Source organism: Corvus brachyrhynchos, unplaced genomic scaffold (genome assembly GCF_000691975.1).
Source record: "Corvus brachyrhynchos isolate BGI_N302 unplaced genomic scaffold, ASM69197v1 scaffold136, whole genome shotgun sequence".
In the NCBI taxonomy this organism is placed as follows: Eukaryota; Metazoa; Chordata; class Aves; order Passeriformes; family Corvidae; genus Corvus; species Corvus brachyrhynchos.
The window spans coordinates 5,877,283-5,903,220 of record NW_008239080.1 but is presented as its reverse complement, the minus strand read 5'-3'; the positions used below and the strand labels follow the sequence as shown (position 1 = coordinate 5,903,220).

The window sequence follows — 25,938 nt, the reverse complement described above, 5'->3', positions numbered from 1 at the left end:
CGGTGCACACCCCCCCCGCCCCAGCCCGCTCCTGAGAGCTGGGGGAGCGGCCGACACCGCTCCGGCCGGCTGCCTTCCCGGGAGAAACTCGGGGAAGGCAGCAGCCCTTTCACCGCCCCCGCACCCCACCGCCCTGGCTGACAAAGCCGTCATTTCAATGGACGCTTCCTTCCCAAAGTTACACCGAAACTTAACCTGTGTATTATTTTAAAAAATAAATCCCCCAAACTCGCCTAGTGTTTAGATTAGGTGTTGGAATAGTCACACATTGCTCCACCTGACATGCAAAGTGAGACGTTCAGTACAGTTTCGACTATTTTCAGTCTGGTCACTGGGCTGTGAGGCAAGAGCTTAGGGCGGCGCTGGCTGACACGGCAGCCACTTCCGAAGAATCCAGCTCCCACCGAAAGAAACATTAAAATATGGGGAAAACCCAACTATATCTGAAATACTTTTTTTTTTTTTTTTTCAGGGGGATTTATTGCAGCTCAAAACCAGCCTATCAGGACAAAGATTCCAGTTTGGGACATTTACGTCTTTTAAATACAGTTCAACACTTTGCACATACACTTCTAGATCATATTCACGGAGGTGAAGGGTTGGGAGACTCACAGGTAACTTGCCAACAGCACAGGAGGAGCTGCCATGACCAAGCAGCTCCACTCCAGTAGAAGCCATTGCCCTAATGACCTGAGCTGCTTGTGTCACAGCAGCCATCAGTTATAGCGGCAATTCAAACCTCAGTTTAAGGACAGCATATGGCACTTAGTGCTAAAACTTAACCCGGTGCATTCACTACAATCAGCTTGAGCTTTCCACATTAAGCAGAAAGCAGGATATACTGTATGCAAGAAATACAAATATACCACACCTCATGTTTATTGATTTACTTGATAAACAGTCAGCTACATACCAAAACACTAAGGTCATGCAAGACAAATTCTCTTCCTCCTCTCTGGTGAGCAGCCATATAACATTACAATAATGCCAAACAAATAATCACCTCTGGATTCTCTAGCAGAGAATACACTCTAATGGTAAAGATGCAAGAAGAATCTTAGATGCTTTTGATAAACGGTCCTATCATCCATGGTTATTTTCACCCACAACAACCAAAACCAGATAGATCCTTGCTGAATCCACAAAGTGCTGCATGATTTTTTTGGGGAAGTGTATAACTGAAATTGGTCTGTATTTGCTCAACAGCAAAATTATTTTAACAGTTAAAAAATAATTTACCATTTTTCACTGTTTCTGCTGAAGACCTTTGTATGATGGATAAGTCACTTTCAAAATGCAACTCTTAAAAAAATTTTAATAGTTGCTTATATTACCTTTGCTTTTCAATACAGACCTTAACTGTAGTAAATCCCATGGAAGATTTTAGTATCTTATTCTAGGGTTAGTAAACAGCGCATGGGATATGCAACACTTAGCTCAAAAAGAAACTTCAAGAGAAACTTCTGATTATGCTTTCAACATTATTTGCCTTCAAAGAAAAAATCAGAGGACAGACACCCTCTACACAACTAACAAGACACGTAGATGTGGCATTTAGGGACATGGTTAACGGTGGACCTGGCAGTGTTAACATTGGACTTGATGTTCTTAAAGGTCTTTTCCAACCTAAACAGTTCTGTGGTTCTATAACATAAGCCAATTAAAATCTTAGTTCAAGCTCATTGGCAGGAATACTCAGGCTACCTAAAAATTCCCATAAAGTCCAATTAGAAGGCAACCTCTAACAACTATATCTACTTTTATTCCAAAAATAAAAGCAGAAATCAAATGAACCACATACTCATGAAAGCTGTAAAAGCGCCATGTTGGTTTTACTAAGAAGAATGACTTTTAATGACAGTAAAAAGAAATTTTTATGGAAAAAGTTTCAGAAAGTAAAATAATTAAACTTTGGGTTCTTTCTCTATTTCAGAGAGAAACTAGCTGCAAATGCTTCTCCAACTGCAAACATTCTAGCACTGCAGCTTACTCAAACCCAGAGTGTTCAGTTCAGTCCATTTGCACAATTCGTTTTTGTTTTGCTTTTGAAGAATGGTGGCAGATTCACCACACCTTAACAAACCTAATTTACTGGAATTTCCTTTCAGGACTAATCTACACATTGCATACAGTCTTTGGGGTAAAAACTGTCTTACAAAGCCAAATTAATTAGTAATTTTCTCTGTGTGTTTTATATTCATTGACATAAATTCTTCATTTGATTATACTCTTCCTGAAGTGAAGTAAGAGTCATGGCTCTACTTTGAAATGAACTGCTCTGAAGATTTTCATTTACTGAAAGCAAATTTTGTAACTGCATTGTAAATAAATATAGTTTAACAGTGACGGCAACTACTTTCAATTTAACACTATGTACTGACTGGAATAAGTACATCACAAAGAAGAAGTATAAATAAAATAAGTATGCATATGTTTTTTAAATATCTATATATAATACAACTCAAAGCCAGTTTATTTTTAAAAAAACATTATGTGTTTTAATGTCATGCCAAGAAGATGCACACAGCTCTAGCTCTTTGTACATAAAAATTGGTTAAACCACAAAAACCACCTCTGGCCCATTACATGAGCTCCTTCCCTGAAGAGAGTGAAGATTTCATGTTAATACATCTGCACTAAAGAACAACTCTTTTGCTTTACTCTTGAGGAATTGAAGTTGACTATAGTTGACCACAGGAGCTAAAGACATAAGGAGCCGGACAGTGGTTTTGTGGCCACAGCTACATTTTCAGGTCATGTTTGTGTACGTGCACAAACAGGTGAGCAAACACAAACACACCACAAGTGGAGCAGGATCTGTGGGAGCCAGTCTCCCTACAGTTTGCTGCCTCAGGTAGAACTGCTCTCTGGAAGGGCAAAGAGTATAAACAGATAGATTACTTACTGTAATTTTGATATGCCCCAGTAGCACTGACACCAAATATTAGGAGAGTCGATCCCTATCCTGCTGCTATCAGTATCCCTTCACTAACTACACTATCACTTAGTAAAATTTCCCATTCTGGTCTCCCCATTTCCTTTCTTCAAAGGCTCCTCACTCTGCTGTTTTATTTCTGCACTTACTTTTCACTTATTTAAACAGCCCCTTCACTTTTTCATCATTCTTCACCTCCTGTTTAATGGCATTGTGGTTTTAATCATAAGCAAAAGCATGGACTAAAATAGTTGCTTCAAGCAAAACACATTTCTAAGCTTATAAATATCTAATATAAATACAATCCCAGAGTAGACTTCTAGATATAAACATGCTGCTATCACTGTTCTCATTCAAGTCTCTCCAGGGTTTTTTGGCCCTTCTTACCACATAAGCTCTTGTGTTTCAGGGACACTCTAACCCCACAGGTCTGCGCAGGTCTGTCACTCCCAAACTGCTCAACTGCTGTGTTGTGTCCAATGCCCTGATTAACTACAACACTAAGACAACACACAGGGAACTGGATTCTCCTAGCATCTGCTCATCAGATTCTAACACTCCAGAAGCATTTTTCTTTATAATAAAATACATATTTATATATATACAATTCTTTGTATAAAATATGTATTAAGTAAGACCTGAAGCTGCACCTAATGTTTGAAAATGTAAGAAATGTGGTGACATCAGAAATCCCAAACTGGCTACAACTGAAGTCCTGTACTGTGGCCAGTGTAAGCAAGAGCATTCACAGCAGGAGCTGTTGCTATTTTCCAATATCCAAAGTGTTTTACTAATCATATACAAAGAAAAGCCATTTGTTTCTCTTTTAAATTGAGATCGACTTGTTAGCATAGACTGGCATACAAATTTAATCCTCCCAGTCTAATGGAATATCCTCATAATGTAACTATTTGTTCAAGATTTTTGTCTCTATTTATGCATTCTCAAAGAGCATCAAAGCTCACAGTAACTTCCATTTGAAATTCCCAGATGAAAGCTTTCTGGTTTAATTTTCCTTTCTAAAATGGCTTAAACAAGCAAAATGCACCCTCTGTTGGGCCAGCCATGTAATGACTCTTTTCTGAGGTCATCAAGTTTTTAACAGTATGGCTTATCAAATCTTGCTATGAAGGTTTGGCTTTATCATTAAGTGTCAACCAATGCACAAGTCATACAAACATTTGAAGCAGTATTATACTGGAATGAAACCAAAGCAGTGCAGAATATTAAGTGCTACTATATAGCCATTAGGAGATTTATGATCTTTTTCAAACACTACTTACATCTATAAATCTTTCTGGTGAGCACTGGAAATTCATTTATTGTAACCTAAACCAAGCAGATACCTGTACTTATTTCAGCAGCAAAGCTCAATTAACACTCACTATCACTGAAATGCATTTTTTGGAGCTGCACATGGATTGCTAGCTGGCATATTAAAAAAAGCTACACACAGAAGCTCTGGAGTGCATTTTGGATAACTATTGCTACAGAGAACTCCAAATATAATAGGGGGATTATTTTGCCTGTTTTCTTTTTATTAGGATGTTTCTAGGTAAGGGTGGAATTCGGTGAGGTAAAACTGGCCAGTGTATCAGAAAATGGCAAAAGGTAACATCTTAAACCTAAGTATGCTGAAGCCTACATCAAGGTGAAAAAAAAAAAATAAACTACTCAGATGAGCAAAGTGAATGTGGGCTGGTATGTGAACACTGGAATCTAAAATTCACACCACTGTGAAGACGGAACTTGTGCAATACATGGACATCAAATGGAGACAATATGCAGTTTCTCAAAAACGGAAAGGCAGATGGATTACAGAATCAAGAGAGTGAAGAGAGGTGAAGAGGGAATTGGGGCGCAGGAACCAGGAGATGAGATGCAAAATTCCCAATGTCTGCCAAGCTGTAGCAAAGGAAATATTCTCTAGAGCATTTAAAACAGATAAAAAGAATACAGACAGAACAGTCTGCTGTGAAACAAGACTCCTCTAAGATCTGCACTTAACCAGTCCCTTTCACTATGACATACAATAAAATGGCATTGTGGTAAAATATTTTATAATAGTAAGAAAGCAATCTTCCTACCTTGAATGTATTCAGCTGCTGATTAATAGCCTCTGTTTCCATTCCAACAGGACCTTGTGACTCTTCATGTTCTTCAGCTCTCCCAAGCAGAGTGGAAAATTCTTTTAGCTTACTGTAAAACTCCTCAACACGGCAAATAGTACCATCCACTTGATCTTCCCTGGCTTTTGCTCTGTCTAGTAGCTTGTTGCACTGTTTATTCAGAGCTTCCAAGTCTCTCTTTATACCAACAAGATCAGGAGAAGCTTCAGCTTCTGTGGCTAGCATAATTTTACAATTTTTATTAGCATTTTCATTATTCATTATAAGATCCTCCAACTTTTTCATGAAATGTTTTATGTCCTCTCTCTGTGATTGCAGTACATTGACATCTCTCCCCACTGGAGCCATGCTATCAAGCTCATCATCAAACTCTGCAAACTGAGAGAACATCTCTCGGATGCTGTTTTGGAAATGGCCAATTCCCTGAAGTTTGGTCTCTAGGAAGGAGCACCTATCTTCAACTTGCTGCTTCACTGCAGTGTATTCTTGCTCCAAAGATTCAGCTTGGAGCAAAAGGTCAGAAACACCTGCTGAATCAGAAGCTTCTACCACCAGGTCTTGGGCAAGCTTTTTTGCTAAATCGACATGAGGCTTTAAAGCTTGCAAAGCTTTCTGCTGGGCCTGCATCATTGTCAGGTGTTTGTTACTGAATGACTGCGGTCCAAGTGAGTCATGAGCTTCCAGATGCTCTTTGGCACTTCTAAGCTGTCTTTCAGTTTCCCTGGATGAATCCTGAAACTCTTTCAGTCTTTGTGCCATATTTTCCAAACAGTCTCTCTTCTTATGTAACTCTTCTGTAACCACTTTCACATTCTGATTCAGCTTCTTAGTTTCTTCTTCAACAATTTCTTTATCTGTTTGACTTGCACTGAGCAAACTTTCAGCAGAATTATTTAATAGTTCCACCATCCCATGGTGTTTATCCAGGTCCTTCTGCCATGCCCTCACCTGAACAATAGAATCCTCTATTTCAACAGGGTTTATGCCAACTTTTAATTCATACAGGTTACTTTGGCACTTCTCTATCCATGGCTGCAGATTTTCTACATGCTGCTTGTATTTGAGGGCTTTCTCCAGACAATCTGCTAATTTATCTTCCCTTTCTTTTACCTGTTTATTCATTTCTTCCCAGTTATTTTTGAGTATGGCAATTTGGGATTGTAATTCTGTTTTGTCAGCTCCTTGAGTCTTCTGTAAAATACTTTCTCCTTCTGCAACAATTCTTTCATATGAACTAATCTGACTGCTCATTGTCTTAGTAAAATCTTTCTGTTCTTCAATTAGTGATTGCAAGACATCAAGTTTGGCTGACACAGGACGAGCCTGGTTCAGCTCTTCTTTCTTTTTGCTTATCCAGGCCTGAAAGTCCTTAGACATTTGCTGGAACTGATGAGAAGTAGCATATGCTGACTGAAGCTGCTGAACATGGTTATCTACAAAGGAGAAGGCAGCACACAGGTTCGTTATCAGAACTTGCTAGTATTCAGTGAAAAAATAATAACGAATATTGATTCTATTATGCATGATCATTAATTTAAAGAAAGCCAGTCCTTGGTATGTGGTGTTTGACTGGAAGACAACCAAGTTTCTTGCAAGGGGCAGACTCATTCCTGAAATACAGCAGAGCACTGAAGGTAGTAGGACATGAATCAAATGAGGTGAGCTTATCCAGTCTGTGTCAGACATGGATCCCATTTGGGCAGATTCTGGCAGTAAAAAACACACAATTGTGCTCCATGGTACTATGAAGTGTAAGCACAGGGAATGTTAAGTGGTATAACCTTGTAGAGTCTAAATCATGGCCTACAGGCAATACATGTTCCTAGGGAGATTCTTTGAAGTTCCTTGTGACCAGAGGAAATTAAAAACCTAAAACAGAGGCTGCTAGGGAGAACAAAGTACAATATCACTTGCATTGTATTACTTGCTCAGTTCTGCTGTTCACAAGGTGAGGAAAGGCTGCAGACTACCAGCCTCCTTCTGTCACAGGCAGTTTTATACAATTACCATTGTGTTTCACTAAGCCATTAACTGGTGTTTACCTAGAAATTATCATTTTGGCTTCTACTCTGCCCCTATGAAGTTGGTTAGATCAGTGAACAGCATCCTCTATTGGTATTCTAATTCAGTGAATATGTACCTGAAGAAGACATGACAAAAGCAGCCTTTCTATTTTACTCCAAATTCTCTCTCAAAGTATCCACTAGCGATCCCAAGCATTGTTCTTACCTTTTCAAGGTATGGGGATTCTTCTAAATTCTAATGTACAGCTGCTTGGGAGTTGGACTGGATAGAGAGCTGGCACCAGGCTCAGCTCACTTAACACCTCTATCACAAAGTTTTGCCTTATTTTATGCCTTAGTTACTGTTTTCTTTAAATAAATACTGACCTGATTTTTGCTCAATATCCTTAAATGATTTTAAGATGCCATCTAACTGTCTTGTAAGTTCTGCTTTCAAATACTCTTCCCCAACCAGTGTTGACAGCTCTTCACAAAGAGCTTGTGCTGCATTTATATTCTTCATTTCCTGTTCTATTTCCTCCTTCATTTCTTTAGCAATTTCCAGCTGTTGTTTCACAGCATCAGGTTGTGTACTCACAGCCAGGCTGCTGCTTAGTTTACTATCCAAGGCACTTAGCTTATCAGACAGACTTCTGAGTAAACTTTGATACTCTATGCTTTTCACAATGGCTAGGTCAATTCGTTCACATCTCTTCTTCAGTTGGCTGGTTAGACTGTCCCACTTTTGTGCCACAGCTGCCAGTTGCTCTTTTACAATTTCATGTGAGGGTGGATGTTCACCAGGTCTCTCCAGAATCCCTTCCCCAGCCATAGTCAACTGCTCATATTGTGGCTTTCTGGTGTCAAACTCTTTGAGCAGAATCTAGGAAAAAAAGGTAATTTTAAAAAGAATTTACTTCAGGAAAAAAAGAAGTGCTTCTGACACAAAATCATGTAGAATTTGTTGTAGCTAAGCTCTCTTATTGAGTGTATCCAAGTTTAAAAGCCAGTGAAATAAATGTGCCTTCTTCATAAACTGTGTTGTTTCCAAGTATTTACATCAAAGAAAGAGGAAAAAATTAGGTAAATTTACACATCATCTAATGGAAATTCAACCAGGAGATACAAGTTAACAATTAATTCTGTTAACACTACAGTAATTAAGTAACGACACCAAGCAAAATAAGTGCTGTTCAGTTTCCAGCAATGTCTTCTTTCCTAGACAGTTTTGATATTTGTCTTAAGATAGAACTTCAAAAAAGGTGTATTCTGACATAATATTGCAATGTATTATTATAGAACAGAGACTATTTGGCTAATTCACAAAATGACTGAATGTGAAGTGTAAGACCTTTAAAGTTTATATCACTGGTTCTCAGGGGTTTTTTTGACAGTTAAGTCTCAGTGCTTGCAAAAGAAGAGACAAATATAATGGTTTTACTTTAGAGAACATTCCAAACTTTTTAAGTCAATTAGGTTGAATTTTTAAGGACTGTTAAGTGATATATGATAGTTTTACGCCATCTGTCTAGACTTCTGAAGCACTTACAAACCAATATTGAGTCATAGTATTTCACATAGTATTGGAACACAGTTCATGTTTTAAACACTTCATTTTAAACAATACTGATATTAAAGCTTTAATAACTCTTTTTTCAAAACCAAATAATTTCCCATCAGTTTAGAATAACTGGCAGCAATAGAAATGTTTGAAATTAAATTTTCTACCTTCCGCAACCTCATCTGATTCCACATTTGTTTCTTTTGTCTGAAGTTTGCTGTGTTGCTGTCAATAAATTACTCCATTTTTTCATTATACTTTTTCTTCTGTCTTTGACACCCTTGGCCCCATATCCATCCACAGTAATGCATTTCACTTGCCTTCATATTTTTGTTAGCTACTGGCACAGTCAAGGGAATAAAATCTCAAAAAGAGAGTTCTAACTACAGACTGTATATGAGGAATGACAGTAAAATGTCACATTAATAAAAATCAAAGGGACATTACATTCCACTACAGAGAAACCACAAACAAAAAGATATATCAGAGGATCAATGTCTCCTCCACATTTTTCTTTACCTGTTCTGATCTCTTTTCACTCTTATGATAATTTTTTCTTGTAATTATTGTAGTTAAGTACTACGTAAGCTGATACCCAAAGATAAATAAATCTAATGGCTTATACTAACCATGCTCTACTCTAGATGCAAAATAGTACTTTGCTAATAGCAAAAAGGCAGAAGAAACTTAAATCAATAATGTGTGTTGGCACTACTCACCTGAACCTGTTGCTTTTGTGTATTCAGCATATTAGGATCAATTGATAATGGTCCCAGCACACTGACCATTAGCTCCTTTTCCACAAGCCAGTGCTTTAGCTGAGCTTCTGCTGTCTGGAACTGGGTCAGGTAATTTGAAGACTCCTCCAGTTTTTGTTGTCTCTCAGACGTAACTTGATTGAGCTCTTTCCATTTGGAATCTAACAATGATAATGTTAGCATATTGCATGCATGTTCTAGCAGATGGATTGTGAGACAGCAGACTATATATGAAACACAAACAGAGCTCTCTCATAAGGCTTCTTGCTGATTAACTCCAGATGCCTTATTGCAGTGACTTTGCAAATAACATCTTTTAAAAGTCAGACCCACATACACTTGGATGACAGTCAGCCACGTGTGGAATTTTTAGAGTGATGAATATACAACATCTAATAAAATTGGATTAGAATATTACTAAATGAAATACCCCCAAATTTAGGCCTTGGTCTCAAATGACATAGAAGGCAAAGAGTTGTACTCAGTTATAACTCAGGTGCCTCATTTAGATAGATAAATCTTCCTGCTTATTCAGTAAAAAAGCCCCATATATTTTCAAGGGTGTTCAGAAGCCTGAAATCAGGCTTCAACTCTGAACAGCCCTCTGAAAAAGCCTAACTCTTTCAAATGTCTGTATCATTCATCTAAAACCATTCATCTAAAACATCTGAACCACATACCTAATGATGGGCAATGAGAATACTTCTGCACATAAGTATTTCAAAAGCACTGGGTAAGCTTAGATTCACATCTATGCCAGTCTGTGGTCTTTTCCACTAGGGCAAGTGGCTTCCAGAGCAGCCTTTGAGTCCTAATCTTGTAACCTCCCCCTTCCCCTCTGTGATACTGTCAGTGCTTGCTCAGTCAGCTCTGGTATTTTGCTAACTCTCCCTGTTCCTGATTTTCATCCCGATTTTTTACAGTGCTTTTTGCTGCTTTACAGTCCTCTGCTAATTTTGTATGTATCCCCTCTCAACACTACTAAAGGTCTGTTGGACACCTTACCTGCTACTTAAACTTTTCAGAGTTTCACTTACAAGAAGGACAGACTGGAAAAACTCTCAGATTCAAAATTACTCTTGGTGGAGCGATGGAAATGCCTATCACTATGAAACAAGACTGACATACAATGCTATTGACCTATAATTTATTTAAAATATGAGTAACGTAAAAATTTTTTTAAAGCTCATGACAATTAGGCACTTCAATGTCTCAAAATCTATTGATTAAACATGGTCATTTTCTTTTTTTTCATTAGCCTTTTTTCTTTTTCTTTTTGGCAAAATTTATACAATCAATTTTAGAAAACAGCAAAAAACTAGCAACCCACAGAGTGCCAAAAGCCACTAGTACATGGGGAAAAAAATCACGCAGAAGAGCACTAGAAACAACTCAAACCATTCTTTACATGAAATTAGAATCAGCTTAATTTGTTATATCTTGTAAGAACAAAATATATATCTGGAGCAGTAACTGGACAGTCAAGTTTTAGCTGCACACCATTTGAATACGATAAAGCCTCTCAAACAGAGTCAAGCCTCTGCACTAATACAAATTCAAAGGCCATGGACATCACTGGAATTACTTCAGATCTGCACTCTTGCAAAGGGAGTTATTTCCACAGAATTTAAGATATAAGAGGAAACAAGGTATTAAAAATACTAGTTATTGCTAATAAATTAAAAAACTCATAATAAAACAACTTCCCAATCAGTCTGAGCTATAATACAGCTTTATAGAAGTACCTATTTTATCCAATGTTTGTCTCCACTTAGGCGCCTCAGGAGAGTCAGGGTTCTTTTCCAACAGCTCTGTAACTTTGTCCTTTAGTTCCTGCACTTTATTTGCACTTTGCTTTAATTCAGTTTCAAAAAGCTGAAAATTTAGGTGATAAAATAAATAAGTAAGAGAATAAAGAAGAATGGTAAAGTTTGCAGTCCATAATACTGAGGTGCCAAACATGAAGATAAAAAATAAATATTTAGCCTGTATATACTACTTTCCTGCTACGAATCTCAAAACATGTTGTAGTGACATAATTTGTTAATCAATTTTTTTTGGAAGCGAGAACCTGAGAGATATAAACTATATTAATAATTATTGCTTAATTTGAACAAGTGACAGAACTATTCAAATAAATAAGATTTACTAGGTCCCATCATATTCACATATACTTGGAACCTATTTGTGTACAGAAGACAAACTGACTAATGCAAAGTACAGTTCACAGCAGAAATAACCTAGCTAGCACTGACAGAGGAGTATGGTGTGGCCTCATTTACCTCAGTAGAAGTAAATGAATAATAAAAATAAAAATAAATAATCTGCTATTACAGATTATTTCATGTAGATCCCCTAAACCCATAGTTTAAAGAGAATCAGGGTTTTAAATACAGACCTAACAGAAGACTGAGATACCCCAGAAAATCCTAATTAATGCTGTTCTTGCAGACAGAAGTGAACATATCTTACATGCCTGGCAAAGGGCTCTTATAAGAATGTTCTTAAGTAATGAAGCTTGCCTCACAGAGCTGCTTTTTAATTATCCAAACCCCACAAAAATAAACACTGAACAAACTCTACCTGATTTAGAACTTCTAGTAAAAGTTCCAAAGCATCAGATGACTCTTGCCTGAGCACTCACTCAGTTTTCCAACTATTTGTGAATACTTTTCTATTACTACACTGCAGGTTAGATGATCATGTTTGCTTTGTACATTCTCTGTTAAGAAATAAAGAGCTGGTTTTCTTTCACACTTAGGCTGAATTTTAGGATTGAATGTTATCCAACTGAGGAAGTTGGTAGCTGGTCAGGTTAATTTTTAAGGGTGACCAGTCAAATATAAAAGACACTCAGTTAAATCAAATTCTGTCTTTGTTTATAGACAATCACAAGCAAGAAAAGAATTTTCCCTATCCATTACATTTCCCTTTATAGATGAACCTTACATGTGTAAATATTGTCCTTCATTGCTAGGGAAGCATATGTGTCCAATGCTGAAACAGGACAGAAGCTTACTGCTGATTCAGTGGTTTTCTCATATCAATTATAAAGGGGAAAGGAGACTGTTGTGCAGCTATATAACTTAACAAGCATGACAGGGCTGCTGAAGAGAAACACTGCCTTGGAAGAGACATAAGCTGCTGCAGCTGCAGAGACCGGGAGGTCTGTGAAGCGTCAGTGAACCAGCAGCTGCAGAAACAGCTTTTGGACACATACAGCCCTTCAGATACTACAAGTAATCTATTATATACCTCTAAACCACTAAGATCAAAGAAGTTTATTGCATAATCAGTATAGCCTCACCTTTTCAAACTGTCCAACGAAATTATTATTTTCTGACCTGCAAAACTCATTCTCCCTGACACAGTGCTCCTTTATTCCACTGACACAGTTTGCCAGATTTGCTCTAAGCCTGACTAATATGCTTAGTAGGATCATTTAAATACTCTCTGCAATATTAATCTAGGCTGAGATATCAGTTATTTCATAGCATCTGCCTAATAAATACAAGAAAAAGTATTTCTTTGAAGGCACGAAGTACCTTATGTTGCTCAACTTGGGCTTTAACTGCTTCACTATCTGTTGGAGCAGCTTCCCAATCTGATGCAGTTTTGTCCATTTTTTGCAACCAGTGCATCATTGAGGCTGATTCTTCCTGAATATTTTGCATTTTTGAAAGCATACTTTCTAGTTCTGAAATCTTTTCATTCAATAAAACTCCCAAATCTTCATAGCTGTGATTTACATTAGACATAGCTTGTTGAACAGTTGTCAGTTCTGCAAAGAGAGGTGCACAAAGACTGTTAGAAGTTACAAGCCCTTGAAACAATACTGCATGGATTCTAATCAGAGTTACACCAGCTAATAGCTCCCCAAATAAGAAGTCACTGAATATGTTAGAGTTATTTCCAATCCCCTCTAAATGTGGCAACACTACCTCTGAATGAGTTAAGTTCCTATTATCAAGAGCTTCTTATTTCACAGAAATCATTATTTCAATACATACAAGTGCACAAACACATTTCAATCTTTCTACCCATTGCTGTTTCAATATTTTAAGTAACAGTTCCATGACCAAAACTTTCATATACTGGGCTACATTTCAGCTACTATAAAGTCCTTATATAAAAGTTCCTTTGTTTCTACAAAAGAGTTGGTCACAGTGACACAAATGTATATAAAAAGGGTGTTTTGTATACATATATTTGTATATATGCATGTCGTGAATGCTGAGGGGTGTCAAAGTTTCAAACCCCATAGAAAGGTATTTCTCAAAAGTCACATATTACAGGAAAATAGCCATCCCTGTATACAGTTATAAAAGTATATATTGATTCAGAAATCAGATTTCTGAATCGGAATTCAGATTCAGAAATCTCAGATGAGATTGGGAGGTATTGTAATAAGTACTTATAATGTCATGCCCTAGTCAATGTAGTTGTCTTACGTGATGGTGATGTGAAATTTCAGTCTAATAATGACTGCCACAAGCAGATTTATGTACAACATCTAAAAAATACTTCCATATTTAACAGCAATTGACAAGCAACATTTCTTTATCACATGCTGAAATTTTTACTGACCTTTATTTTTCAAGAAATCCTGAGTTCCTGGAGCTCCTCCTTCACCATTTAATATTGTACCACCTGTCAAAAGAGATCAAAAGAGATGAAGCCTCTTGCTTATCTGGGCCTTTTCCCACCAAAATCCCAGCACTGCATTTCCTCTTCAAAACAGCATGATCCATAGCTGTCATTACAACATCCAGAATGAAGCTCCAGCCAGCCAGTACCATAAGTGGTATCACATAGGCCAAGCAGCTGGATGTGTAGATGAATGCACTTAGAAGTGTGCACATATATAGGATGTATAAGCAGTCCTACTGCTCACAGTGCTGTATTAAATAACTGACGAGGGCCAAAGGTTGATGCCCTAGCTATGAGGCCTATTCACAACCACATTGCTAACATCACTTCCTTCCTCTCCCCAAAAGGACCCTGCTACTGAGAGCACAGTTTTACCCACCCATGATGGGTATAGCCTGGGAGAGGACTAGCTGGCAAATGCTGCAACTGAGGAGAGCACTAAACATTAAACAGCAAAGAGGCCCAGAGTGGTCATTGCAGACACCATAACCAAAGGCACTGCTTACTTGGTACCTTTACCCACCAGGGAAGTGGTTGAGATACCATTCCTGGAGGTATTTAAAAAACATGTATACATGCTGCTTGGGGACACAGTTTAGTGCTGAACTTGGCAGTGCTGGTTAATGTTTGGACCTAATGATCTTAAGGGTCTTTTATAACTTAAAATGATTCTATGGTTTATCAGCACTGTAACTCTGCACAGACAGCTCTCAATACCAACTGGATTGATCCCTATCTTGTTATAACCAAGACTCAAACAGGTGCTCCATGATAGGAATTGCAACGTGGCACTCTTATTGTTATGCCTGAAGTCCTTACTGTCACTCAGAGGCAGCCACTCACTGAGGCAGCCCTACTAATTAAACATAATATCAGAGCCTCTGAAACCAGAGCTAATGGGCTTTGTAAAATGGAGTCAGACCAAAGAGCAGGGCCACATGATCACACTGCAGAGAACTGCAAGGAGACTCACTTCCCGCTCTCCTGCACATATGTATTCCCAGATGAGCAATTAACAGAGGAAGATTAATGGTTGCCTTGGAAAAGGCTATGCATCCACCCCCTGGTACCAGCTGGACAGTGAGGACCACATTAGTGGCAGCTGGAGGATGGCAAGAGAAAACAAACCAGATAAGAGACGTCACAGGCTCCAGCCAGGGTCTTGTAGATCTTCACGCTCTATTAGCTGGACTCTGGTATTTATAACAGTGATAAAGTGATACACAGTACAGCTCTTGTCAAGGAGGGCAAATGTTCTGGTCTGGAGGATTATAGCTGCTCTTATGTGATAGCTATTTAACTATTTTTTTTATCTGGATGCATAGGAGTAGAAAAAGAGGCAGGGGAATGAGCCCAAATAGAAGATTCCAAAATGTTCTTTAAAGATTTTTATTTAAAGTTAAAAAAAACAAAACAAAACAAAAAAACCCAAAACAAACAAACAAAAAAAAAAACCACCAAAACCAGAGGCAGCTATTACAAAGAGATACAAGAAAGAAAGTGTTCTACTTTTGCCCAAGAGATATCCTGTGTCAGTCCCCAGCCTCCCAGATATTTGCAGATGACCAGTGAAGGCCAACACACTTGAATTTATTTCCAGATCTAGTCAGTTCAAGAATTGACTGAAAATGTGCTTATGGCCATTGAAACGCCCAACATCCTTGAACTATGCCTGGAATGATACTTGGCAGAATTACTGGTTTCTTTAAAACAAACTAATATTTAACACTAGAGTAAAAAAAAAATCATGGAAATAGACTTGCTATCTTTAAATTATGATTACCAGTAAAATAGAATTTAGCTGAATGTCCAGACAGAAAACACATTTTGGCCCAGGAAAATCATGCTGGGATACAAAGCTGATTCCCTTCTGTGCCGTTGTTTCAACTAAAACACTGACTAATACTAATTACGATATCTTATTAGGATGAGTAGGTTTATCTAGGCTCACTTTTTATATAAACCATCTCCTCATTACCCTTCTAACAAAAACTCCACGACTCCGCAAACCTTTCTGTGTTTGCTTGGCGTCACAGAATAGCCTTCTGGCCATTACACGGGTATCTCTGTGCAGGTACATCAGTGTTTGCAAAACAAGGCTTGTATTTCTCCTGCTGGCAGAAGCCTTGATGGATATGTGAAGCACCGAACAGTGATCAGAATAAGTCAATTTCTCATTATCAGAAGCTTTCTGGGATGAGGTGAAGGCAACTGTGATACTGTCATTTTATGTACTATCTGGGAATTACATAACAGCTCTAGGACATGTAAATCATTTACATCAGTGCACTTTTACATTATTTTGGCAGAGTAAAACAATGAGAATGTGTGCTGAATTACTACAGCAGCTAGACAGTTTAAATGAGAATCACAGCAAACAATGGTCAGAAGAGACATGGCTAAATGTTTTCTCACAAGCCATAATATTCAGAATGCTAATCCAAGGGTGAAATAATTTAAATTTTTGTCTTAAAGGTTTTTAAAATTCCTGAAATGTTAGGCTTACCTAATTATACGAAAGCATACCTGATTTGGCAACTGCTCTCAGTTTGGCAGGAGAAGTCACAGCAGTGATTAGATTACACAGCAAAGTTCCTCTGCTATTCATTTTCTGCAGTTCAGGTGCCTTTAATGTCCATTCATCTTTTAAATTCTGGTTAAGAAAGATAGTCATTTGTTCATTACAAAACTGACTTCAGACTTAAGAGATTTAGTGTAGTACAGAAAGGAACAACTTTGCTATTTGGGAATCTGCTGCAAACCACACAAAGCAAATGGGAATGTAAATGCAGACTGCAAGCCCCCCAGTCCCAATTACTGTGACTGCTTACACCTTAGGTCTGTATTTCAATATTAGTAATAGATGCCTTATTTCCTTCAGCCAGATTTCACTTCTCTTGCAATGGCTTACCAATGTATCTTCCAAAGGTTTCTTTAACTCCTCTGTATTCAGAGAGGGCTGTGCTGCTGGAATTCGTTCTGTTGTCTCTTTTATCCATTTCTTTAATGATTCTACAAGGAGCTCAAAAGTATCCATTTCTTTCTGACAAGATGATACATCCTCTTCTCTAAACAATTAAAGACAAAGGAATGACAAAGTATTCCTTCTAATAATTAAACTAACAAATATTATCAACCTGGTATTACTATTCCTAAATTCAAAGTGTCAAAAAGCTAATTTTATGGATATAAGCAGAACGTGCAAAATCTAGTTTTACTGTAAAGGTAACTTCTATGGAATCTCTTATAATTTCTCCAGTTTTCCTTTGCAGCCTGATGCCAAATGGTACTCTAAAACAATATGCACAAGCAGCAATTTGTGTTCTATCAAAGAAAGGGAGAAGTAGGGTTTCCTTAAAATTACCAAGAATCATGTGAATGTCACAAAATTTGAAAAATTATTTGTCTTTATGGCCCTTTTTAGAGCTCTTGAGCCAGACAGACTAACTACAGAGGCATTTTCAAATAGAATCTTTTCTTTCTATAAAAAACCCCTCACTTACTCTGGTTAACTGCAATATCTTGAGATTGCCTGCAAAAGGATAGCAGTAATCACAACATTCACACTGTGTTATTAGCCAAAATGGAAACACTATGATTATTCAACTTACTTTTCCTTTATCGTCTCCTCTACCTCTTTGAATTTCTTTGACAAAGCATTTACTTTTTCTAATACCAGTGCTTTATCTCCGGGAAGAGCATGGAATGAAAGTTCTTCAAGAAGCTTCTTCAAAACTTCCAGATCCTTCTTGTGTTGTGCCAATTCTACACTAGCTTCCTGCAAAATAAGATGACATTATTCATATTAGACTTTACAACCACTTGTTCAAAATTAAACTCTTGATTTTAGCTAACCAACCAAAGTGGGGAAAAAACATGCCTTGTTTCTTATGCAGTCACTTAGATGAGTTAGACTAAGAATGCACAACAGATATAAATTGAAAGCTACAGTACCTGCATGTATTGAGACACTTCACTAACATCCTTTCTTGGTGCCTCCGTCTCACTGAGTGCCTGGTTTTTCTCATCTAGAAACGATTGAAGTTTTTCTGACAGACCTTCAAATAACTCCACTTTAGTCTTCAATTCCTCCATTTTCATAAGCTTCTCTCTATGCTTGTTACTTGCTTCAGAAAACCGACCTGAAAGTTCACTCATTTTAGCCTGCAGTGTGGATGCAGTGGATGGATCTGCTGTTTCCATGAACTTCTTCACTTTTTCATTCATAGTGTTTATACTGCTTTGGCGACCCGCAATATCTTGTTCTAGCATCTGAAACACACACGAATTACTTTGTATTACTTGCAACTACATTTTAAGAAGTGAAATTCGTCTACCACATAAAACAACAAATCAGTACGGCGAGACCATCAGTATAGTCTATTTCAGCTACAGAAATCCTTATGTGCAGTTTCACTTGACACAACTGTCCTCTTTAGTAAGTATTTTGAATCCATTAAAGGTGCCAACCTAAGATTTCAGTTCTTTCTTGAAATCTGCATTATCAAACAGATGTTTCTTCTTTCAAAGAATTCTACTTACAATGCTTTTACTAATAATATCCTGAATAGCAGCAGAATTCAAAGGCACTTGATCTTGTTCTTTAAGGCTCTTTTCAACTCCTTCCATCCAATCCAGCATTTCATCCAAACCATCCTGCACACTTAGGGATCGTGTCAGAGTTACTTGAAGCTTCTCATTCCTTTCATTCACGGATTTGGATAAATTGTCATATCTTTCCACAATATCATCTGATAAAAAGAAAATGTATTTCAATTTTTTTCCTCTAGCCAAACTAAGCTCTTAGCTCACTTCACCAGTTCTCGTAAGTTGAGTCAAAAATTGCTACATTAGAACGAAGGAAAAAAAGCAGCTTTAGTCAGTAAAAACATGGAAGCAAAGACGAAAAATTTCAAACAGAGCCAAGAAACACACCAGACAAGGGAAATGAGGGAGCAGCATACAGCTGTAGTTGCCCAGAGTTAGAAACTGATTTCCATGAAGCTCTAGCTTAAGACAGCTGTTGACTGTTCCCAAGAAATAAAATAGCAGAGTATTAAGACAGGTCTTCTACAATTGTCTCTTATGTTACTGTGAGACCTGAGAGGTTCATCCAGATGGTTCTTCATTAGACATTCAACACTCTTGAGATAACTCTCTGGAAGTTACAAGCTCCATGTATCTCCTACAGAGTTTCATCACTCACTCCAAAAAGTCAAGCCACAGGTTTTTATTTCACTGTTCTTCAAGTTACTTATGGAATTTCATGAAGAGACAGTTGTGTGATACACAGAGAGCACCTTCAAACTTCAGACAGGGGTGAATGTCATGCTGTGCTACTTCTCACTACTGATAGGAAAGAGTATTAGTAGGTGGTAAGGGTTTGTTAGTGACAAGTTTTTTTGGCTCATGTGAGAGGAGGTCAAGAGCTGCCCCATGGAAGACACAGATGGTTTCAGCCAACTCCAGCTGACCCATCACAGGGCATAGCTGAGCTCCTCAACCAAACTGGTGGTGCTGCTAAAAATGTATTTAAGAAAAGAGAAAACACTGCATGGGACTAAGAAATGAGGGAAAAGTATGAAAACAGCCCTGCAGACATGAAGGTCAGGGAAGAAATAGGGAGAAGAGATGCTCCAGGTGCTGGAGCAGAGATTCCCCTGAAGCCTGGGGAGGATGGAGGAGCAGATAACCACATTGCAGCATGTAGAGGACCCCACACTAGAGGAGGTGGATATTTCCTGAAGGAAATGCAGCCTATATCCACACTGGAACAGTATTAGCATGAAAGATTTCAGCCTGCAGAGAGGTCCCTCACTGGAGCAGGGGAAACGTGTGAGGAGGAAGCAGCAGCAGAGAAATTACAGACTGACCACAATCATCCATTTCCCACCCACACTGCACTGTTTGGCAGGGAGGAAGTGGGAGTAGTTGGGAAGGAAGGAAGGAGTGATGGTAAGCCTGGAAAAAAGAGTGGATGGAGCATAGTGTTGTTGTGATTTGTCTTTGTTTCTCATTTCCCAAACCTGTTTTATTTGGCAATAAATGAAAGTGAGTTTTTGCCAAGTCAAGTCTATTTTGTCCATGCCCAGTAAACGGTAAGTGGTGATTTCCCTGTCTTTACCTCAACACATGGGCTTTTCCATCTTAATTTTTACCCCCATCCACTTGAGCAAAGGGAATGAGAGAGAAGGTGGGTGGGCATCTGGCAGCCAGCCAGAGTCAACCCCTCCATAGACAGTTTCTTAAAGTTGGAAGGAAATAACTCCTAAACTAAGCAAACTTCAAATAACTGCTTGTAAACAGGTTCCTTGGAGTCATGTTTCTCTGGAGAATTTATGATCCTCAGCAAATCACTACCTCTGTTCGGCAATTCCTATTTCTGTAAAAAGAAAAAATGAAATGACAGTGAAAAGCATATGGATCAATGTAGGAGAGAGACCAACAATAAAGTTATTGTGTTGTAATGACTTATGACTCAACAAAACATGGACTTGGACAGTGACACAAGAATGTGGAAACTATAATTTTTCTATTCCAGAACCTGCATGCAGACACAAGTGATAAATAGAGGCATTAATAAAAGCAAATATTTTACCCAGTGTTTTTTGAATCTCATCTTTGTCTGGTGTCAACTCTCCCCTTGTGTCCAATAACACTTCAGCAGCTTTTTTCAGTTTTTCTACAGCAATTTGGTGGTTAGACACTTGTCCCTGAAGAACCTGTAAAATTCCACTATTATCAGTTATGCTTTTCAGTACAGTTGATATTTACATAAGCAAGGCTTGAGATATGTCACAGAACCTAAACTTAGTGCTGGGAATAAACTAACTCAATTTGTGACCTCACCTTAAGAAAAATCCTGACTGGTGGTTATGGCTGCTGTTAACCTTCTGGCCCTTGTTTTAGTTCATTCACCATCTTTTTTACCTTATGTTTTAGAATACTTGTCTGACTCAACTTATTTCTTGCATGTTACTTCAAATGTGTCTTTTGTTTAATTGTTTCTAAAGACCCCTTGTACAGACTACATTATAAACATATTTTTCAACTCAGCATCTAAGAACAATTCAGATGGAAAAGCGCACAATCAACAGCAGCAGTTACACATTCACCACCAGTGGTATCGACAAAGGATCAGGCTGATACTGTAGAGTAAACAGGAATAGCTTGAAATAAGATAATTGCCTTCACAGTCAGGAGCCTCTGAAACAGTGCGGCTGAATTTTGCCTAGGCTTGTCCATCTAACCAAGGAACACATGTTCAGAGACTAGCCCAGCCATGATTTGCTCCAGAGACAATGAAGACAAGAAGGCTGAATCAGCTTCTAGTGGCTTTGTCTCTCCAGTGTGTAAGAGTACTTTAGGGCAATTAGTCTTTAAATTATTTCTGGCCACTGTCCCAGTGTTTGTTTTGATTCACTTGAACTTTACAGAAGTCTAAAGTGAAAGGATTTCTCATTTATTTTTTGATATTCATTGATACTCAATGAATATATGAATCAAAAGATAATCCTATGTGCCCTGCCAGCACAAAGAAGTCGTGTCAGTGCATTCAGCACCGGTACCCAGAGCATAAGACTGTGCCAGAGCACAGTACCTCATCTTGCTGACCCATTTGACACAATGAGTCTGAGAGATCTGAAGAGGCTTAGGCTAGTACTTGTGCAGAAAGAAAAAGAATAAAAAAGAAACAACAAAAAAAGAAAGAAAAAAAAGATGTACCAGAAAACCTTGTATGCTAACAGAAGGCAAGCAAGCTGATGCCAGAGGCAGTGAAGAATACTCTGAAGAACAGTTAATCCCCATAAAAAGATTAGACCTCACCATGCTGCCAAGGTCTGTGTGTAGCTGGATTATCAGCTGCATGCGTTGGCTACAAGGGACAGCTTTAACTTGCAACACCTGACTTCCTCAAAATACTCTTTGTTTTGCTTCCATTAATTGGCTTTCTTTCTTCAGCCTCCTGTTTTTTCTCTTCCTTTGAATCTTTTGACATTTTGTACTCTCTTCCTTCTTCCCAACTCATATTCATTGAGTGCTCTTTTGTGTGGCAAGTAATCCATGTAGACATTTCATAAAAAGAACCCTAGTACTCACTTCTTTTGTATTACTTCCATGAAAATTTGCATTATAGAGAATATAATTCATTTTGGCATAAGGAACAAAAAGTTTAAATGAAGCTTCAAATTGTAATTGGTTTTATTCCTACTCTTCTTGTGCTCGGAAGCACAAATGTACCTAAAACATTCAATAGTTAGGAGTTCACAATCTACACTTTTACTTTCATTGTCTTAAACACAGCTGTGATTTGACTCCTTTTGCTGTCATGCACCAAAGTGTTAGGCATCTCCAGCAGCCAATTTGAAAGATACCATAGGTAAAGGTTGATGTAAGGGAAATGGTTAAAGCTGTACTTTCCAAAAGTTATTGACTATCATTTTTCAATAGTAAGTGTGTCTGACCTGCACTGATACTTCACCAAGCACAGACAAAGCAGTGAGGAAGTGCCTGACCAATGGTCTTGCTCACTGAAAAACAAATAATCTTGCATTTTATTTATAGTATAGGTGATTGAATGTGTTTATGAAAATATAACAGTCAGTTCAAAGATGACAGACCGCATGAAACTTTATATAACTCACCTTATACTTCTAAAGCCTCCTCCAAATTTACACTTTATACAGATAGCCAGAGTTTTACCTTCACAAGCTCTATCACTAACTTGTCTTGCTGATACTTGGATTCACATAAAGTCATGAGTTACATCCTCAGTGGGGAAAAATAAAAAATATCATTTTTCTATGCAGTACAAATTATGTTAAATTCACTCTCTGCTGGGCGTATAGCACTAGGTGCAACTGAAACAGGCAAACAAGACTACTCAGATCACACTGTTCACCTGGTATTATCCCTTTCATAATGAAGTAACACGCAAACGTGAACAGAAAAAAAATCAAGAGTCACAGACAACCATCAAAAGGACTTCTCTATCTGGAACCCAATCCAAGCCTTATTCTGATAGCAAACCATAAGCACTAAATCCTTTCTTAGTTCAAAAACTTTCCAGATTTCACCCTATCTTAGCAAAGTGATAGAAAACACATCACGCAGTCACCACTGCTAATGGCATCTTGGTACCCCATTTTTTTTCACCCAGCGCTTTTCGGATATTGCTCTGGACAGCCAAAATTCAGAACCATAGAAGCTGTATGCCCACATGCAAGGCAACAATTTGGCCTGCAGCCACTTGAATTATATTAGATTATCCTGTTTTTCAGACAAAAAGCAGCTCCTTTTAGGACAAAAGTACTGCTGCATTTTACAGCTTTTCACCTTGGTTTCTTCGAGTTGTCTTTGGAGATTTTTGGGATCCACTGCAATTGGCTCTGATAGTTGTTTGTTCACAGCTATTTCAGAGGCTTGGAGACCCGACAAAAGTCCAGATGAGGCATCTTCATAATGCTGGTATTTATCTACCAGATCTTTAAGATTATTTCCAAGGATGCTACACTAAAATAGTAGAAAAGAAACAAGCAAATACGCAGGCATTAAACTGTGTGCTGCATACCAACCTCAAAGTCATACATTCCTTCCTGTAATACTGCATCATTTTTTCCTGCCATCACTTCACTGTCTAACTGATTTCTGAACTAAGACATGAAAGCTGGACAGGCTATGCAGGTCTTACCAGTTTGTGCTCCTAAAGGGTGATTTAGGATCAAATAACTGATGCAGGTGGGAAACTGGAATCTTACTTGCTGTACTAGAATAAGAAAAGCTTCAAGAATAATTTTTGATTCAGCAATATAAAGATTCTTTATCAGAACACTGGCACCAAAAATGTAGACAGCTAATGGAAAGTAGAAATGTAGAAAGCCAGTGGAAGCTAGAAATTATTATGAAAAATCAGAAGAGATGTGTATATTCATTGAAATACAAACAGTGGAGTACAGTTTTCATAACTACCTTACCTGCATAGTGAATCCAAAGTGATATGGTTGGGTATTGTACATACACTTTGTTTTTATTCACTTAAAAAAAATGTCATCTGAACAAGATCCTATTAGTCCTATACGTTAGGATGCCCCAAAATGTTTACAGCAAATTGTCATATTAAAAAGTCAGTGAAACTCTTTCAGACTTTCTGGAGATGGTTTCACAAGCAAAATCTGGTTGTAGCAAGTCATAATATTTATAAATAGTTATGTTAAATATTTATATCCTGAACCTTCCAGACACTGTATGGTACTTGGTCTCCATCTGGTGGGCAGACATAGAACATTCTTATTTATATAACGAGTTAACCAAGAACTGACTTTAAGATTCCTTCAACATATAAGCCTATGAAATCATGTCTCACACATGTGCAAATACATAAATATAAAAGTAAAAGCAATCTAAGTATTTATTAAAAGCAAGAAGCTTTTACAAAAGGCAAAAAAGGTTACTACAAATTCATTTACAACTCAGAAGATCTCACTAATTTTGGACAATCTCACTTTTTAGAATTCTGTCCTTAAAGACTCCACAGATCTACTTTGTTCTGCATATTTATTGTCAAATATTTAAAAAAGCATGTCTATTATACCTCTTCTAAATGTATATATGGGAAGGATAGAATTTGGAAAATTGACAAATCAAGCCGCTGGCATGGGATTTTTATGTGCATAAAAATAAGCTCTCTGAAAATTTTGTTATGAAATCTTTACATTCACACTCAAACTAATTAAATAAACCAACTGGAAGAAATCGAGCATGCCAATGCAATTGTCAGTTTAGCTTCCCTGTTCATACTAGTTAATTGGGAAAAGGAAAATGTGCTTTTGTAAAAGAAGAGCTGCCTTGACAAACCGAGAACAAAAGTTTTACACTGCTTTTTTAATCAAGCAATCAAATACATGGCTTTATAGAATTTACATTTCTGAGCATGAAAACATTAAAGAGATAAAAATTTCCAGACAAAGATGGCCACTGTTGCAGATCAACACTGTACCAGTGGATATTAAAGCTCTACTGAGGAGTTTGAACCTATGACCTTAGAAAATTATGAAATAGCACATTCAAGGGCTACTGACAGCAACTCTCTCTTCAGTGGTTCAATTAATAATTATCTCAGAAGTTTACAGTTCTGGGATATTATCAATATTGAACAACACTGTTGGTTTTTTGAAAACAGCTGGAAATTTGGCATGTGAGACTAGCTGGTGATGTTTGCCTAGTTCTATCAGACAGATTCCATACATGAACCTGGCACAGAGAGCTAGATTATCTTCCCTCTCTGAGGTACCTAGAGGATTTTGCACTGCTAATTACTCATTAGTTAGACACTAATCTGAGATTGTTAAGGATAAAATGTTTACTTGGCAGAGCAGTGGAAAAGAACTGCTGTCCTCAAATCACTAAGTTCTTTCATGCCTAGTGCTGACAACAAAGGTCACATTGGGACAAAATATTTCAGGATACAAATTAAAATCTAAACTTCACCTGTTATTTTTGTCATAGTCTCTCTCTTTTTACACTCATTTTATTAGTAGGGAGACAAGTAAATAAGCAGTTGTGGGAAATACTGCAAGTAACATAAAGAAACATTATACATGTGAAAGTATTACAATTTTCTTTCCACCCCAAAACATAACCCAAGACACTCTGAGCTGCCACAGTCTCAGAGGCTGTTTAAGGCTGGAAAGAACAATGAACTCTGGTCTCATTTCTTCTTTATAACACAAAGTAGAAAGTATCATCCATTCAGACCTTTAATAGTCTGACACTTGACTAAAGTAGATCTTCTAGAAAACCATCTTGCTCTAACTTCAAGAAACAAAGAATTTACAACTTTCCCACAGTGTTTGTTTCATCAGCTAGCTCCTGTCTACACAAGTTGCTAAATCAATTACAATAG

The 25,938-nt window shown here is 37.7% G+C and overlaps 1 protein-coding gene across 11 annotated transcripts in view; it reads right to left on the bottom strand.

The window, feature by feature from the left end:
* DST (dystonin) overlaps window positions 1–25,938 on the bottom strand; it is a 207,282-nt gene that overhangs the window by 72,293 nt on the left and 109,051 nt on the right. For all 11 annotated transcript variants that reach the window (XM_017739217.1, XM_017739218.1, XM_017739225.1 and 8 more), the window contains 13 exons: window positions 23,373–23,549; window positions 20,635–20,758; window positions 18,579–18,787; window positions 17,991–18,308; window positions 17,648–17,814; window positions 16,948–17,104; window positions 16,563–16,689; window positions 13,974–14,036; window positions 12,932–13,167; window positions 11,132–11,261; window positions 9,348–9,547; window positions 7,455–7,950; window positions 5,023–6,497 (listed from right to left, as the gene is read on the bottom strand). In XM_017739217.1, coding sequence (XP_017594706.1) covers window positions 5,023–6,497; window positions 7,455–7,950; window positions 9,348–9,547; window positions 11,132–11,261; window positions 12,932–13,167; window positions 13,974–14,036; window positions 16,563–16,689; window positions 16,948–17,104; window positions 17,648–17,814; window positions 17,991–18,308; window positions 18,579–18,787; window positions 20,635–20,758; window positions 23,373–23,549 — 3,879 coding nt within the window. The remainder of the gene's footprint in view (window positions 1–5,022; window positions 6,498–7,454; window positions 7,951–9,347; window positions 9,548–11,131; window positions 11,262–12,931; window positions 13,168–13,973; window positions 14,037–16,562; window positions 16,690–16,947; window positions 17,105–17,647; window positions 17,815–17,990; window positions 18,309–18,578; window positions 18,788–20,634; window positions 20,759–23,372; window positions 23,550–25,938) is intronic.